This window comes from Meles meles, chromosome 10, assembly GCF_922984935.1.
Source record: "Meles meles chromosome 10, mMelMel3.1 paternal haplotype, whole genome shotgun sequence".
NCBI classification, from domain to species: Eukaryota; Metazoa; Chordata; class Mammalia; order Carnivora; family Mustelidae; genus Meles; species Meles meles.
This window is the reverse complement of record NC_060075.1, coordinates 22,778,641-22,794,770: the sequence shown is the minus strand read 5'-3', so window position 1 is coordinate 22,794,770 and position 16,130 is coordinate 22,778,641. Positions and strand designations below refer to the sequence as shown.

At 48.7% G+C, this 16,130-nt stretch overlaps 1 protein-coding gene across 1 annotated transcript in view; it reads right to left on the bottom strand.

Annotated features, from left to right (window-relative positions):
• Window positions 1-4,931: 4,931 nt before the first annotated feature.
• UBE2H (ubiquitin conjugating enzyme E2 H) overlaps window positions 4,932-16,130 on the bottom strand; it is a 104,641-nt gene continuing 93,442 nt past the window's right edge. The window contains exons 6-7 of the mRNA XM_046020586.1: window positions 14,080-14,208; window positions 4,932-9,290 (exon numbers count right to left, since the gene is read on the bottom strand). Of these exons, the coding sequence (XP_045876542.1) occupies window positions 9,166-9,290; window positions 14,080-14,208 (254 nt within the window). The 3' untranslated portion in view covers window positions 4,932-9,165. The remainder of the gene's footprint in view (window positions 9,291-14,079; window positions 14,209-16,130) is intronic.

The window sequence follows — 16,130 nt, the reverse complement described above, 5'->3', positions numbered from 1 at the left end:
GGCTGCCGGCTCTCGGCTCTCGGGGCTGCCCCTGCGGGCTGTCCCATTGTCCCTCCTTGCCCAGCTCTCTGCTTCTAGAGAATGTCAGGTCCCTGTCCACTTCTCTGCGTCGCTCTCCTTCAGGAACCCGGGCTCCATGCCTCTGACGCTTGACTTGGCCCCAAGCCACCATTCAACCTCCCTTCTCATTAAGGCCTCCAGGCCAGCCTGAACTCTTCAGCTTCCATTTAGAGCTGCTCCTCCGTCCTCTCCTCCCCCGCCCGGCACACCCCCGCCACTTCCCTACCTGGGCTGCCCTACTCCCTTCTGCCTTGATCCAATTCCTTCCCATCCAGCCGGGCCCTGGTGAAGCCCCCTCTTGTAGGAAGTCCCTCCTTGAGGTCTGTGATGCTTTCGTGACACGTAGTGCTCCTTGCCTGAAAGGTGGGTTGGGAAGCAGGGGGAGGCGAGATGAGCTGCCTTTGGGACTTCGCGGTGGGCTCGGAAGGGCGGCTGGCACCGAGGCAGTGAGCGCGTAGGCTCCGGCACCTCTGGGCTTAACTCCCTTCCCGCTCCGAGGGCTCTTCCCCTGCGTGATCGCACGGAAGAGGTCCACCGCCCTCTTCTCCGGTTCCCCAGCCCCTGTACGGGGGCCCTGGCTCCCGCTGGGGTAATACCGAGAGGAAGGGAGGGTGAGATGCTCGCGGGGTGACCTTGCTCTGGCCCGGTTGCTCCCGATGCCGGGTCTCCGGAGTCTCTCAGTTCCTCACGTTCCCCAAATCTTGTCGTACAGCCTCCCCGGAGTTCTGGGGGCCCCGCCCTGACCTTCCAACCCGCCCCTGCGGGCTTAAGCAACCACCTCTGTCGCTGGCCACCAGGTGCCCGGCCGGAGAAGCAAGTCAGGCCGAGAGGCCCTGGCTCGTGGAGAGATGGGCGCGGAGGGTCAAGGCCGGGTGACTGCGGGTGGGCTCGCTTCCCCGGGCTCGGGGTGGCCTCGTTGTTTTCTTTCCGGCAGCTGCCAGGCTCCGCGGGCGGGGAGGAGGGTCTCCGGCGGGAGGGACACCCCCACCCCAACCCGGGGCCTCGGGTGCAGCCCCACCGGGCTCCAAGGGCTCAGGGGCCGAGGGGCGGGAGCCCGCGGGCCGCCGCGCGAGGCCCGGGCGCCCCCTGGTGTCCACGGCAGGGCGGGACCCGGGCCGCTCCGCCGCGCAAGATGGCCGGGGTGGGCCGCGCCTCTCCGCGCCCGCCTCTCCGCGCGTCCTCCGCCCAGCCCGCTCGGGGACGAGCCCCTCCGGCTCGTGGGTGGGCCACTTCCGTTTCCGCCCCCGACGGCCGGGAGCATGCCGGCGGCTGGGGCTGGGGGACGGCGGCCCCCCAGCCTCGCAGCCGCGATGCACCCGACGCCCTGGGGCCGCTTCCCCCCGCTCCACGCCCGCGCGGGCCCGAAACAGCCTCCGCCGAGTGCGAGCTTCAGTTCTGTCCATATTCCCAGTAACTGTCGCTCTGGTGGTTTCTTTGCTTCTTCAAGATTCCTGCTGTACCTGGGGGCCTCCTGGGGGTAGTCAAGAGCCACCACCCGTGGCCATCCAGCAACCGAGGAAGCGAATTTTTTTCTTAATTGTAATTAAATTTAAAAACAAGCAGTGGAGAATTTTTCTGTAACACAACTTTTGCCCTGGTAGGATGGCATGCCACTTTTAACGTTGAAAAAAATGTAGTATCCAAATGGAGATGTGTTGGATAAAATACATACTGGACTTTGGAGTTAGGACAGGAATAGAATGCTGAAGATTCATTTTTAAAATAGCAATCATACACTGAAATATTTTGGATCAGGGAAAGAAAAACACATTTTGCCTTGTTTTAAAAACATGGCTACTAGAAAGTTGTATAAATTACTTGTGTAGATGGCATTCTATTTCTGGGTTTGCTCTATGGAGTGGGGCGGGCTAAGTCAGAGTCTTATAGTTTGGCTCCACTGTAGGCCCTAGAAGCTGGTGACATGGTTTTATCAGTGAACATGGGGATGTGTGTGGACAAAGACTGACCCGCAGGGACCAAGGCCGTGGTCCTTGACAGAAGTCACATAGTCAGGCTCACAGGTCAACCCAGAGGCATCTCTTCGGTGCCCCCAGATGTCAGGATGCGGCTCACACAAACACTAGTGCCCACACTCCCTACATGTGTTGGAGATGCGCACAAGGCTTGGCACAGCTGAACTCTCAGAAAGAACCCTCGCCCACAGCCTGAGGCCTTGGCCAGTGTTGGCTGTGCTACTTGCTACCTCTGCTCGTCTCTTGGTGCCTCACAAGGTAGTTCATGTGAAATGGGGTCAAGTCCAATTTTCCTTCCGGAGGAGCTCCCAGGGCCAGTGGGAGTGAGAATCGTTAAGAGAAAGCCCTCTTCAGCCACTGCTGATGTCACTATTGTCTGAATTCTCTCTTGCAGGAAGGCTTTCTGGAAGCCTTTCACGTGTGTTTGGAATGATTTGTTACCAGTACCTAATTCTTTTGAAATATTTAGAGATGCATCTTTTAAAAGCTTCATTCCACACATTTTAAATGTGTATTAGTGGACCGGAGCAGGCCTCTGATTCACTGTTTATACTATGGAAGGCTGAAGCTCCTTGTTCGGCTCTTGGCAGGTAGGGGTCACAGGAAGTAAAGCTGAGACCCAAAGGTCAAACCCCACCGCTCAGCGCAGCCCCTCTCCTGGTTAATCATCAATGATAGGACACCCAGGAGGGCACTTTTCTCTCTTAGGAAGCCCAAGTCTGTCCCTGCCAACCCTGACTGCTGACACCAGGTCCTAGGAGCCAAGTCTGAGGCCTAAAGAGTTCGGAAGAACCCAGGTTCGCAGAAGTGTCCAGCCTTTAAAAAAAACATACATACACACACACACACACACTCACACCCCACACAGAGCCAGAAGGGAAATATCCCCGTATTTTTTTTTAACTTTTTTAAAAAAGATTTTATTTATTTATTTGACAGACAGATCACAAGGAAGCAGAGAGTCAGGCAGAGAGAGGTGGAAGCAGGCTCCCTGCTGATCATGACCTGAGCTGAAGGCAGAGGTTTTAACCCACTGAGCCACCCAGGCGCCCCTATCCCCATATTTTTAACCGAATATTCACTCCCTTGTCAGGGTGACTCTCCTGTTCCAAGAAGTTCTGGGTGCACAAACCCTATAGCATGAGGTGCAGGGCAGGGGGGCTGACCCAAGGTGGATTGTCCTGGGTTCATCCGGGGATCTGGGTCTCTGAGAAGCCTCTGGCTTTCTCATAAATGAGGCTGCTCGGTCTATCAGGCGGCTCTTGGGCCTCTGCAGAGCCAGGGATCGTGGGGAGCCGTAAATACCCTTTGCCCTGGTTCCAGGTGGGGCGCAGGAAACACCAGGGTCTAGTGTCACAGGTGCTCATCCCCTGGGATGGAGAGCAGGCTTCAGAGATGGCAAGAGAATTTAAGGTGATGAAAGTTCTGGGGTCCTCAACCAGGACAATGTAGCTCAGAACCCTGGTGTCCCTTCCCGGGAAAGGGGTACCTCCTGCCTCTGGCAGGCAGTGGAAAGCCCTCTGCCACCTGGGAAGCAGCTGGACTGAGGCTAAGGCAAGAGCGACACTGGGTTAGATTTCGGGGGGGGGGGGGGTCCAAGCTCCAACGTGTGCCCCGAGGCTCCTCATGGTTTTTAAAAGCAGCTGCCTCATGCGAGATGAGTAGGTTAGACTCCTAGGACCCACACATCTCTTAGCTCTTCCAGCTGGAAAACGGATGCTCTTAAGTCCCGAAGCTGTTTGGGCCCCAAAACTCTATCAACATCTGCTCTTGAAACCTCAGTTTCACAGGCTGCTGGAATAACCTCTCGGGACACTGTATCCCGTGATGCGGTTCCTGTTTCAGAGACTGGAGAGTCACAGAGCCTCGGAGAGAGAACCTACAGCTGAGGGACCACATTTCAAAGATGAATCCAAGGCCGAGGTCTTGGATCTTGAGAGGTCCAGTCAGGGACCACCACCTGCACAGAATCTGCTGCATGTTTCGCTCCTGACACTGGGGGCAGCCCGGGGAGCTTGCCTGCCCCAGGGGAGCCTAAGGTGCTCATTCCCAGCAGAGCGCCACTCCCTAGGTGGCCTTACTCTCCCTCTCCCTGGTAGATACAAAGCTGGGCCTGCTAGAGAATCCATTAGGAGGCAGTGCGGAATAAAGGAAGGTTGGGAAAGTAAGGAGAAGAAAACAGTGGAAGAGAGTTTGGGGGAATGAAAGCATGTGACCAAGATTTCCCTTTGTCTGAAGGGACTTCTAACAAAACCCAACACGTCCAGTAGGCGGGCAACATCGCCATCTGGTGGCCATCGAGGGCACATGCTTTGGAAAGGAATGGAAGTGCGGAGCTCATCAACCCGGCGCTAGCCTTCTGATGCAAAACCCACCCTTCCCCCACCCTCACGGGTGAGGCTGGCATTTGGCACAGGGGGGGGCACCTGTTTAGGCGGCCTGCCCTGGCCGCCTGTGAACTCCGGGCCAAGTGAGTATCCTTCACTCGGCATTAGCAGACAGGATCTAGGAGATCTGGACTGACCTGCAACATGGAAACTGAACCTGCTGCCCCACAGAAGGCAGGTAGGAACCTTCAGGCTACAGGACTTCACAGCCCTCAAGGTGTGGACAAGCCTCCCAGCCAGCCTCGTTTACAGTCAGCAGTCACCTGCCACTCCAGGTGCAGAGACAGGACTCTGGAGGTGGGGCTTCTTAGTTACCAGTCTTAGGGTGACGCTCCCTTCCCACACCCACCCAGTCATCTTCTCCGTAAGCGCTTCTCAAACACAAAAACAAGCCAGAGTCCGCTGCTGAGAGGAGTCAGATGAACAAGGAGGGTGTTTGTTGTTGCTTTTAGGAAAGGGCTGAGTAACTACTGAGGCTATCATCTTATTGATCAAGGTCCAGCCATTTGCCAAGGTATATACACATTTTATTTAAAAAAGTTTACAGTTTTCATTATACACAACTATTAAGAGGTTATAGTCAGAGGAGGCATTTGTCCTGTTGACAGAAGTGCCTGCTAGATCATCACAATGCAAGGAGAAAGGTGGGAGGGAGGAAGAGGGCAAGGAAAAAATAAGCGATAAAAAGCTTAGATTTCAATTAAGGGCTGGTAAATCCCTTTTCTCTCTTCAAGTATCACACAATATGTACCAAATACAATCAGTAAATAATGGCCATTTCTTCCCAAGCCCACAGCCAAGACGAGTATTTGCTGAAGTGAGAGTCCTGGCCCTTCCTCAGGTGGGTGGAGACCCTGCCCGACAGACCACGGTGAGCTCCCCTTCCCCCAGGGGCCTCCGCCCCAATCCTTGATGGAACTGCCAAGGTGTTCAGTGGCCATAGAAATTACGAACATGGATTCAGAAGTCCAAAGAAAACACGGGTCTTTGTGCCCAATCAGAAATAATTTGATTTTAGTCAAGAAGGCCGTGAACCCAGTTAGAAGTTGGTAAAAGAACTCTTGCTAGCTCTTGTTAATGGCTTTCACTTTTTCTGATTGAGTCCCTAGAACGTAGAAGGGCCACGCGCCATTTAAAAATCAAACACCAGTTCCCAGAAACGTGGTGTCTAGAAACTTCACCCATGAAGGCTAGCAGAGGATCTGTCTGTCATGATTCTCAGCCGTAACAGGAGGCCTAATGAAAAGCAAGTGTCAGGCCAAGGCCAATCAGCTTCAGAGAGCATTCTGAGGAGAAAAAAATTCCTGCGAGGGGAGACACTCCTCAGGAGCTTAGATCAGCCAGTTGGCAATGAGAACAGTGGAAGAACGACGTTAGGTACTGGAGAGACAAATGGCAACTTCTGAAAACTACCTTACTAGTATAAAATGCTGGTTGAAACTGCACAGTCCCCTCAAGGAGGGCGACAAGATCAAAGACAAAAGAGCAAAATGCCAGCATCTAGCTTGGCTACCATGAAATACAACCTGCCAGGCCCCGGTGCCCGGGCTGCCCGAGAGCAGCGGGCTCCAGGCTGCGGCTGCAGCCACCTCGCTTGTCAGTTTTGGCGAGAGCTGGAGCTCGGTATTTGAATGGGGCAAAGGATGGCTTGCACTGCTCAACCACAAGGTAAAACTTGGACACTGTGGGTATGCTAAGAAAGGGAGGGAAACTGCCAGAAGCAACTCTGACCTACTACCACCACCTTTAAAAGCAGTCATGTTCAGCCTCACTGAGGGGCTCCGGATGCTTTTCTGAGTGTTATGACCGGAAATCTGGAAAAGCTTCCGGAGCTGTCACACCCCCTCTTCTAGCCTCACTGTATCATCAACCACTGGGGGCCAGAGTCCTCTGATTCCCAGCCAGGCTTTCTTCCAGCTCCCTCTGTACCTAGTAGTACTGTCGTCTTCTCCTGGCTACCTCTCCCAGGTACAGGAAGGGACAGAAAGTTAGCCTAAGAAGGATTCTGTTCAACTCAGAACAGTTTCTCAGACGAGAGGGAAAGCCCCACATGGAGCCTTTGGTCCCATGCATAGGACCAAGGTTAGTGCCCAGAAAAGACAGATCTGCACAGAACCAGCAGGTACAGCGTGATCTGGGTAGCCACAGCCATTCCAGGAGCTTCCTGCACTAATAGGGAAGCCTCAGTACACCTTCATCAGACAGACTTGGATGGACAGACACACACACACACATGCTGCAGCCATACTTGGGATCTGTTTCTTAACCCGTGCAACCTCCCCCGACACGTCTTCATTCGGAAATTCTGCACCACCAAACTCCCAGTGCCAGAGCGTTTAATCCACGGCGAGCCAATGTCCTTTTTCAGAAAAAGGTATTTAGTCGGGGAGCAGAGCTGTGGCTCACATACATTCCCCCAAACTTGGCTCTACTTGTTTTGTCTTGTTTTGGACAAGATTAAAAGCAATTATTATCTGGACATTATTTTTTTTGAAAGGTAATTAGAACACTATTGTTTATACAATATTGAAAAAATACAATTTTTTATTGTTTGAACTCAAATCACCACCCAGCACTTTTAAAGCCTACCCTAAGTCGCACCTACAATTTAAACGGTTATAGCACAAGCAAACTGCTAATTCGGCAGGTAAGCAGGTTAGACAGTGCCAGCAGAGACCCTCCCTCCCCCAAAGTAAGAGAAGACAACGCGCTAGAGAAGTTAAAGCACACCATTCCATGTTAAATAGTTAACACTACCCTCCAACAAGCCACAAATGCTAGATAGATAAACTCGGTACAGTTAACTAACCACAGCCCTACGTAACTGCACTTTAAATTTTTTTTTTTTTTAAAGAAAACCTTTTGCTTCATGCCCGTAATTAACATAAATTAAGTAAATTCTTTGTCTTTTATTTAGGAAAATAATCATGCTAAAAGCAAGTTGTACTTTATATAGATTTTCAAAGAAAAGATTGATTGTGCTTTTTGAATAAAAAAAGACAGGGTATCTTCCAACTTCACTGACTCCAATCTTGTGGAACAGATAGCACTTCTAAACTAAAAACACACACCAGAAAGAAAAAGTCAATTATCCCAGTGGGACATTAAAAAATGGTCTTTAGAAGGTTTTAGGATTGGCTAATTCTGCTACTGTCCTATTGGGTGTGGCAAAAAAGGGATACAGACTTGCTGTCTAAGGTTCTCCAAATTCATCAGGCAACACTCAGATTCGAAAGAAACTCTGCCGGCAACCTGGACATATGGTGAGCTGAGTAAACATTTGATTAGCAGGCATTTTAAACTGTCTGATTTCCTCTTAACACATACAGGAGAGAATATGTTCTTCCTTCAAAACCTGTTCTACTGCATCGTATTTCCGAACGCTTTCCTCTTATTCAGTCACACTCTGAAAAAAAGCAGTTTGTTTTTCCCGTGTAGAGTCACTTTGGGTACAAGGACCTTTATTTGTTCCAATTATTACTCATTTTCAACTTAGAACGTGTGTTGGGTCTAAAATACCCATTTCCCACTCCCACAAGCAGATGATGACCAGGCTGCTGCCAAGAGCGGCAGCAGAAGGGAAAACAAAACCAAAAACATGAAGGGGAGGAGAGTACCGGGGAGTCACAGCCACCAGACGGGTCTTCTTGCCGAGTCTAATGGTCCACTGAGTGGCTGTCCAAGGAGGCGGCCATCTCTTGGTAGGTGAAGATTATAGGTGAAGATTAAATTTGCAACCTAAGCACAATTCACACACACACACACACCATTTTAAAAATAAAGGCGGGGGAGCTGGGGGGAGGAAAGGAAGGGGAAGAAAAAAAAAAGCTCCACCCAAACAAAAACACCCACAACCACCCTCAAATTTAAAGCTCTCAGTCCAGGGCAGCAGTCTCAAAGTGGCCTAGAGGACAAGGAGGCGACTCTGCAGGTGCTGGATGAGACAAAGCACCTTCCCAGTCACTCTACTCCTCCTGTCCTGTCCCTTCAGAAAGCTACGGATGACAAGCGCTACCCCGAGAAAAAGAATCCAGTTCAGAAAACACTTCCAAGAGGTTCTCCAAAGCAAAACACTTGTGGCTGCAGGGCCTTCTAGTGAGTCGGACAGGAATCTACATATAAAAATGTACTTAAAATCCAGAGTCAGAAATTGTCTTACGTTTCAATACTCCAATTAGCTCCCTGTTTTCTACTGTTAACTCCACAGAAACGGGGCCACCTGGGAGTCCCAGGAAGGAGCAGCTCCGGCTCTGATGCGGCCGGCTCCTCGTGCTCCCACAGCAGGGCTGGTCCTCCCCCAGTTCCTCCCGTCCATTTTGAAAAAGCACTATTCTACCGTCACGTCCAAGAGCTGGATGGTTTGGTTTGTTTCTTTGGAACCATCGATAAAAGAAGCAACTTTTTTCCTGTTATTCTTACTCACGTCTATCTATCGGAGCGGCTATTTCTTTTGACAGCTGAGCAGCACACAGGCTGACTTGGCCGAGTGGACTTGTGAATGCATGCATTCAGACCGCATATTGCTACCAAAATGGAATGTGGGAATATGCTATGCACCTCAGATTGAGAAATGACCAAGAAATCAAGATCTAAAGGGTGATATATAATATATATATATCAATGCTATTATTCATAAAAACCTTGTTTAGTAATAAAAAAAATTGCTTTGTTTAAATATGAATATTATAGTCTGCTTCTCATGGTTAGGAAATAATAGTCTTTCTGAAAAGCAGGTGCTTTTTCTACTACAACTCCATATCCTGGGCCTCATCTTCCGAAAAGTCAGACATAGAACTCTCCGACGAGCTGTCCCCGGTGCCCTCCTCCTGCTCTTTCAGTGCCTCCTCTGTTGCGTATTTCTGGATGTACTCTGCACAGGGGGTGGGGAGGAAGAAAACACAGGGGCGGTGAGCAGGCAGGTCTGTGGTTCGGTGACCCCCAAAGTTGGCGCGGGGCTGGGGAAGTTCGGGTCTTCCTTACCTGCCAGGCTACGGTCACTACAGCTAAGGGGAAACCCTACAGAGGATGTCTTTGGCGTTCGTGCATTCTGCCCCCTTCGTAAGAGAGGCGAAGCAGAACATCTGACGCGCAGGGAAGAGACACAGACTGCACCTCCAGCCCCAAACTCCCCTGCGCCATCACCTCCCAGGTGCGTGTGTCTGAGGCAGCCCACCACCCCGGGCCCTGGCTGCGAAGCAGGGAGAGCCACAGATGTCCAGGACGGTGTCTGGTGTGAACTGGCCTCCAATTCAGCTGCCAGGCCGCCCTCGCTCTTGCCTTGTTGGCTTATCTGTATGGCCGCGTTCCTCCAAACTTGCGGGACTGGGGACATGTAGACCCCTACTTTCTCCTTATCTCTGTGTTAAACAAAAACCATTCACCTCCCAGGGAGAGCAGGACTAGTTATGATTCCACAGTAATTTATAAGGAAATCCCCCATCATTTTCAGACTTGCACTTATGTAATTACAGTCAGCCCAAATCCATTATTTTAGGAACAGATTTTTAGTCTAAACAGATCCTGCCTGTCAGGTTTCTGAAGCAGCTGGTGAAAACGGTCTCTCCATCCGCTCAGGAACGAGCTGCTATCTGGAGACACAGCAAGCCTGAGTGACTCGATCATCTACTACTCACCTGAAGATCTGGCTGAAACAAAGTTTTAAGAACTGCTGAACAAACAACTTGTTCCTAAAAACTCTAAGCGCACCCTGATTTTCAGTAAATGGCCTACACACAGTATGAAGAGACAAGACAGGACCTACTGAGAGCGTCAGCAGGAGAGAAACACGCCCTCACATCCTTACGCCGTGTTTCTCTCCTACGGAGTCACAGGCACTGAGCACAAGAGTAAGAGAAGGAAAATGGCCAAAGGAGCTGGCCAAGTTTGACTGATGTAACACAGGGGCCTAGCTCAGAGTATTTCTGATATATTTAAAGCCAGATGCAGGGCTTGATCCCAGAACCCGGAGATCATGACCTGAGCTGAAGGGATATGCTCAAATGACTGAGCCACCCAAGTGCCCCTAAAGGATTGTTAGGAAAAAAAAAAAAAGAAAGAATATGTGACAGAGACTGTATGTGGCCACATCTGGCCCTTTACAGAAAAAGTTTGCAGACTTCGGACTTAAAACCCTACAAATTCATTACAGGAAGTTTTAGGCAGAGATGAGACTTCAAAAGCTCCCGATTAGGTTAAGAATTCACCAGAATCTACCTTTTAGAGCGAAATGTTTATTATAGTCCAGAATGGTTATTTTTACCCTCTAATTGGTCAGCTAGTTCACTGCATTTGTAGAAAGAAGTTGCTGCACTTTGACATTTCTCACTGACACTGTAAGGTGGTATTATTAGTCTTCTTTAGTATATTTGAGGAAATAAATATGTCTTAAGTGCTTAGCATACTAGGACGTGGCCTTCAGGAGACAGAAAAATTAAGAGCAAGGTCATTCATGGGCAGGAGGCCCAGATGCAGATGAAAGGAGTCAGCTGCCAAGTGCGATCGGAGGGGAGAGTGAAGGCAGGGCCTCTGGCCTCTTAGAGCTAGGAAGGCAGGCACATCTGCACTGACCCTTGAAGGAATTCTCAGCTGTAGCGCAGGACATGCCACTCCAGGTGAAAGGCACAGCCTCACCAAAAGCAGAGGGGAGGGGGTGCCTGGGTGGCTCAGTGGGTTAAGCGTCTGCCTTCAGCTCAGGTCCCGATCCCAAGGTCCTGGGATGGAGCCCTACGTCCAGCTCCTTGCTCAGAGGGAAGTCTGCTTCTCCCTCTCCCTCTGCCCGCTGCTTCCCCTGCTTGTGCACGCTCAAGAAAATCTTAAAAAAAAAAAAAAAAAAAAACACAAGGGAGGAGGACATGGCCAGGATGTCAAAACACAAGGCCAAGAACTACATCTGTATCTGAAGCAAATAAGGCAAAATGTACAGTAGGTCTTACTATAGTTGGATGATGAGTATATGATTAAGTTATTCTCTGGGTTTTTTTAGGTTGACACTTTCGCTGCGGAAGGGAATATAGCTGAGTATCTGAAACTCATCCAATGTGATGGTCACATACTGCTACATTTCGGAGTGAAGGTGAAGATGGAGATTGCACACAGGGAGAGAGCCCTGAATGGCAGGCTAAGATGCGGAAGTGTGTGTATCTTTAAACCCTTCCCTGGTGCTCCTCCTACAGGCAACTCCTATCTACATGATAAAAAAACATCAACTAAATGTGAATACTGACAAAATCCATGGAAAGAAGAGTTACACACGCTGACCCGTGAGGCTAGGCAGAGAAATGTCTCCTGGTAGCAGCCTGGGAGAGAGGTCCCATCTAGACATGTTTTTGGAAATCACCAACCTGGAGGGAATCCCCTAAAGCAGAGAGGGGCGAATCAGTTCCCCAAGTGGTGAGGGGGGTGAAGGAGGGCTGAATGACCCGAGAGGCTTAAGACAATGACCATGTCTGGGAATGGAATGAGAAAGATTTTCAGAGAGGGAAAGGGCAGAACATACAAGCTGCAGAGGAGTCAGGAGAACAGGTCTTGAGCAGGGTGCACATGATTAGGGAGACATGGGGGTCACAGATGATCAGGAGAGGGAAAACGAACTAGCAGAGGTTTAGGGCAAGGAAGCAAGAAGTCTGAAAACGACAGGAAATCAAGAGCAGGACTCCTGAAGAGGTCCACATGAGCAGACAAAAGCTTCTGAATGGGGGATGCCACTGACAGGCTGGGTGCAGAGGAGAACCGAGTGCTGGGAGGCAGGGGAGAACTGGGAGGACAAGCCCCCTGGCTGGGGGCTGGGGGGGTGGGGCAGGTCTAAGCCATCAGGATAGTTCTTACAGTCCTGATTTTCATTACTCAGGAAGACAAAAATGATAGCAAACACTGACATTTCAGAAAGCAAAAATTCCCTAAGCTAGAGCTTGCCATTCTAAAATAAAAATGTAGATTGGATTCCTTCTGTAACTGGTACTATAGCAGATATGTACTAAAACAGGATAGTGCTAAATTGCTGAGGCATAATGAATGTAAGAACTATAGAAAAATCTCCACAGCGAGATGTCTGTGGGCTGCAGACTCTGTTGAGGGATTCCTGTGTCCCAAGTTTAATACAGTCTCATAACAGAATTTCATCTGGTGGAAATGGACTGCTTTCTTTCCTCTTGAAATACATGTTTGGCTATACAGATATTCTGCTACATAAATTAGATATTAATTTCCAAGAACACCTGAAACTAAGTAAATTAACTGGAGTAGATTTATTTATCTCAACAGAAGTACCAAACAGTACCCTATAGGAATCAGAGAAGAGCGAGAAAACCAAAGGGAAGCCTCAGCCGCGCCTATCTCATGCCTGCACAGTTAAGAGTGAAGACATATATATTCCAGGCTCTTGTAAATTATTTCTACTCTACTGCCACCTCTTGCAAACGGACCTCAGAGGGGTCACACAACTGACCGAAGCTGACAATCTCCAGGTAAGTCATGCTAACAATTAGGTAACAATGACCGCCATCTGGTAAGGAGAGCAAGCCTACTTTCATGGACTTTGAATTCCTTTCCTTTCTGGTGGAACTTATCTAGACTTTTCACTATGACGGTTCTCAAGCACATGGAGAGGTAAAAATGAACACCAGTAAATCGGTGTGAAGTTACAGATGTTCTTTCAAAACCACAAGTTCATTTTAATGAACTTCATGTCCCATTAGCAGGTAACTTTCAGAGTGAGAAAGGAAGATTCTAGATCGTAAAGGATGAGCAAATGAGCGCTCCTACCATGAGCACATTTCTACCTAGCACAGGTAGAAAAAAACATTTCAAGTTTTACTAGAAAACTGGGCCCTAGGGCCAGCTATCTGCAGCAGGCAAGAAATGCGCCCAGATGTAAACTTTCCAAAGTGAAAGAAAATCAGTATGGGGCCAACAAAAGAAACCAGCTGGATATTCTTAATTCAACAGGTAAAATGATACAATTAAAAAAAAGTATAAGGATAAATCTGGCATTTCCCAACTTCTAAAGTAAACAGCTTTCCTGATGGGCCAGGATGATACTGTCTGTAAACAAATGGGAGATTATGCCTTTCATTTACTACTTCATTCTTGAGTCCCAATTTTCTAATTCTACAAGACAAGAGGAAGCAAAAGAAGGCTGCGCTTCTTCTGGACAGGGGTCCATGGGGATTTCCACCACACCCGACAAGTGCCCTCCCCCACTTTCTCATCTTTCCTTTTGCTCTTTCTCACTCCTCCTCGTCTTCCTTGCTGGGACCTTCAGCCTTCCCAAGGTGTGGATGACCCCTTGGAACTACAGGGGCTAGTGAGTTCTGCTCCAGCCCACAGACAGCGGTCTCTTTTAAGGCCTGAGAAAAATTATTATTAACTAAGAAAGGTATTTAATGATCTTAAAAGGCATTTGAAGCCCAATACATGTTAAATTTTTCTGTCTCTAGGTGAAACTATTTGCTTTCTTTTTTTATTTATTTATTTATTTATTTATTTATTTGACAGAGAGAGAGATCACAAGTAGGCAGAGAGAGTGAGAGGGAAGCAGGCTCCCTGCTGAGCAAAGAGCCCGATGTGGGACTCGATCCCAGGACCCTGAGATCATGACCTGAGCTGAAGGCAGCGGCTTAAACCACTGAGCCACCCAGGCGCCCCACTATTTGCTTTCTTACCTTTAATTTTCTGCTTGTATTCTTCTGGTCGGTGGAGGTACATTGCTGCAGCATCGCCATTGAGAGGATCTATGGGGTTGGGATAGGCCAGCAACTGGGGCAGGAAGGACTCAAATATATTGGTAAGATCTGAAAAAACAAACAGAAATACGTCATGCATGGAATAAAACAAGTTCACCTAAAATGCACTTGAGTTCGGGAGTCAGCACTGCTTATCTTCCGAAATAGTCAGCCACAGGGACGTTCTCCGTAACTGCTCTGTTACATGCGAGCTCCAGCATGAATGCTTTTCAGTGTCAATTTTAAAACTTAAAATTTAATTTTGCTTTGAAGAATCAGATAAAGGTGTGCCTGATACTCACTTCCAAAGGCAATTGTCCCAATTCTAATTCACTCCATGTTCTAAACCAAGAATTCAGAAATACTACAGACATTAATTAAAATGCATGCCCCCAAATCTACAGCACTCTACAGTCTTACAAAACGAGTAGTTATCTCTGACTATCACCTTTTTCTACAGCTTTGAAAGTTCTCACTCTGCAAAGTATTCAAGCGCCAGATCTCAAAAGAAATTTTATAGGCCTTGACGTTTAATTCAATTCTCATCACCTTTAATGGAGGTAAACAGAACCAATTTTTTGAGTCTTCTGGCTAATGAAGGTAGGAACCTACACAGGCCACGTAAAATCATAGAAAATCATGAGACAGAGAAGTACCAATTTACTGAACTTATTAATAATCATTTTAAAACACACATATTAGCTCCCTTCTTGCCAGATGCAGCACAAGGTGCTGGGTATTCAGCAAAAACATTTCACACACGGCAAAGTCAGCAAGAACTTTGCAGCCACAGTGTTCTATACAGGAAATGGGCCTTGCAAACCTGTAAAGTAAACTACACATTCCCATCAGAGACGCGGTAAGGTCTGTTCCGTTTGGCCCTCAGCAGTCGACTGGGGAATCTTAGTGCCTCCAGCTCTCTGCCCTCCTTCAGTTACTCTACCATGTTTTACGGAAAAATTTCTGTTTCTGGGGGGAATGCTAAAGCACAGCAGCGTAAGAATCACTCCTAACATTTATTCTGCTCTTTTACTGTATTTTTTCCCCTTTACAGCGAGCTCTGACGCAGTCTTCTAAGTGAATGTCTGTTCACGTCATCACTTCTCAGGGAGGCATGGTTTTGCTCCCTGGCAGACACCCTGTGATGTCTGGAGAGATTTTTGGTTGTCACACCTGGAGGGCGAAGGGGGAACGGGTGGTGCTAGCAGCCCCCCCGGAGAGAGGCAGGGATGCGGCTAAACACCCCACAATGCACAGGACAGCCCTTTACAACAAATACTTATTTGGGCCAAAATTCAACAGTGCTGAGGTTAAGAAATCCTGGTCTAGGTAAAAGGGGTTGATAAACTTTTTCATAGAGGGCCAGAATAAATACTTTAGACCTTGGGGGCCAGGTTTGGACTCTCTTTTAACAACGCAACAGCTAGCTTTGCCACTGTAGCACAGCAGCACTCACAGATAATGGGAAAACGAAACGGGTGTGGCTGTGTTCCAATCAAACTTTATACACAAAACCAGGCATACGTGTGCCACCCTCTGCTCTAGAAAACCCCATGAGTAACAGCTCTTCCTCGTCAGTGTAAGGCTTCCCTAACGGTCAGGGTGAGCGGCTGGAGAATAAGCTAGAGCTGCACCGTTTAACGGAACTTTATGCATGAGAATGTTCTGAATCAGCACTGTCCAATATGGCAGCTGCCAGCCACATGCGGCAATGGACGCGCTATGGCTGGTGTGGCTGTGTCACTAAAATTTTCATTTTATTTAATTCTAACTTACATTTAAGTAAGTACACATGGCTAGTAGATCCCATATTGGACAGCACAGGTCTAGACAGTAACATCACCTGTTCCCACACACCAGGTGCAGACACAGAGGTTTACCTTAGGCATCAAATAACAGAGACTTGGTATTATTACATGGACTGGAGCTATTTCACCTTCATAAAGCTAACTTCCCAAAGAACCATGTCATATTAAGATTCCCACATGCCA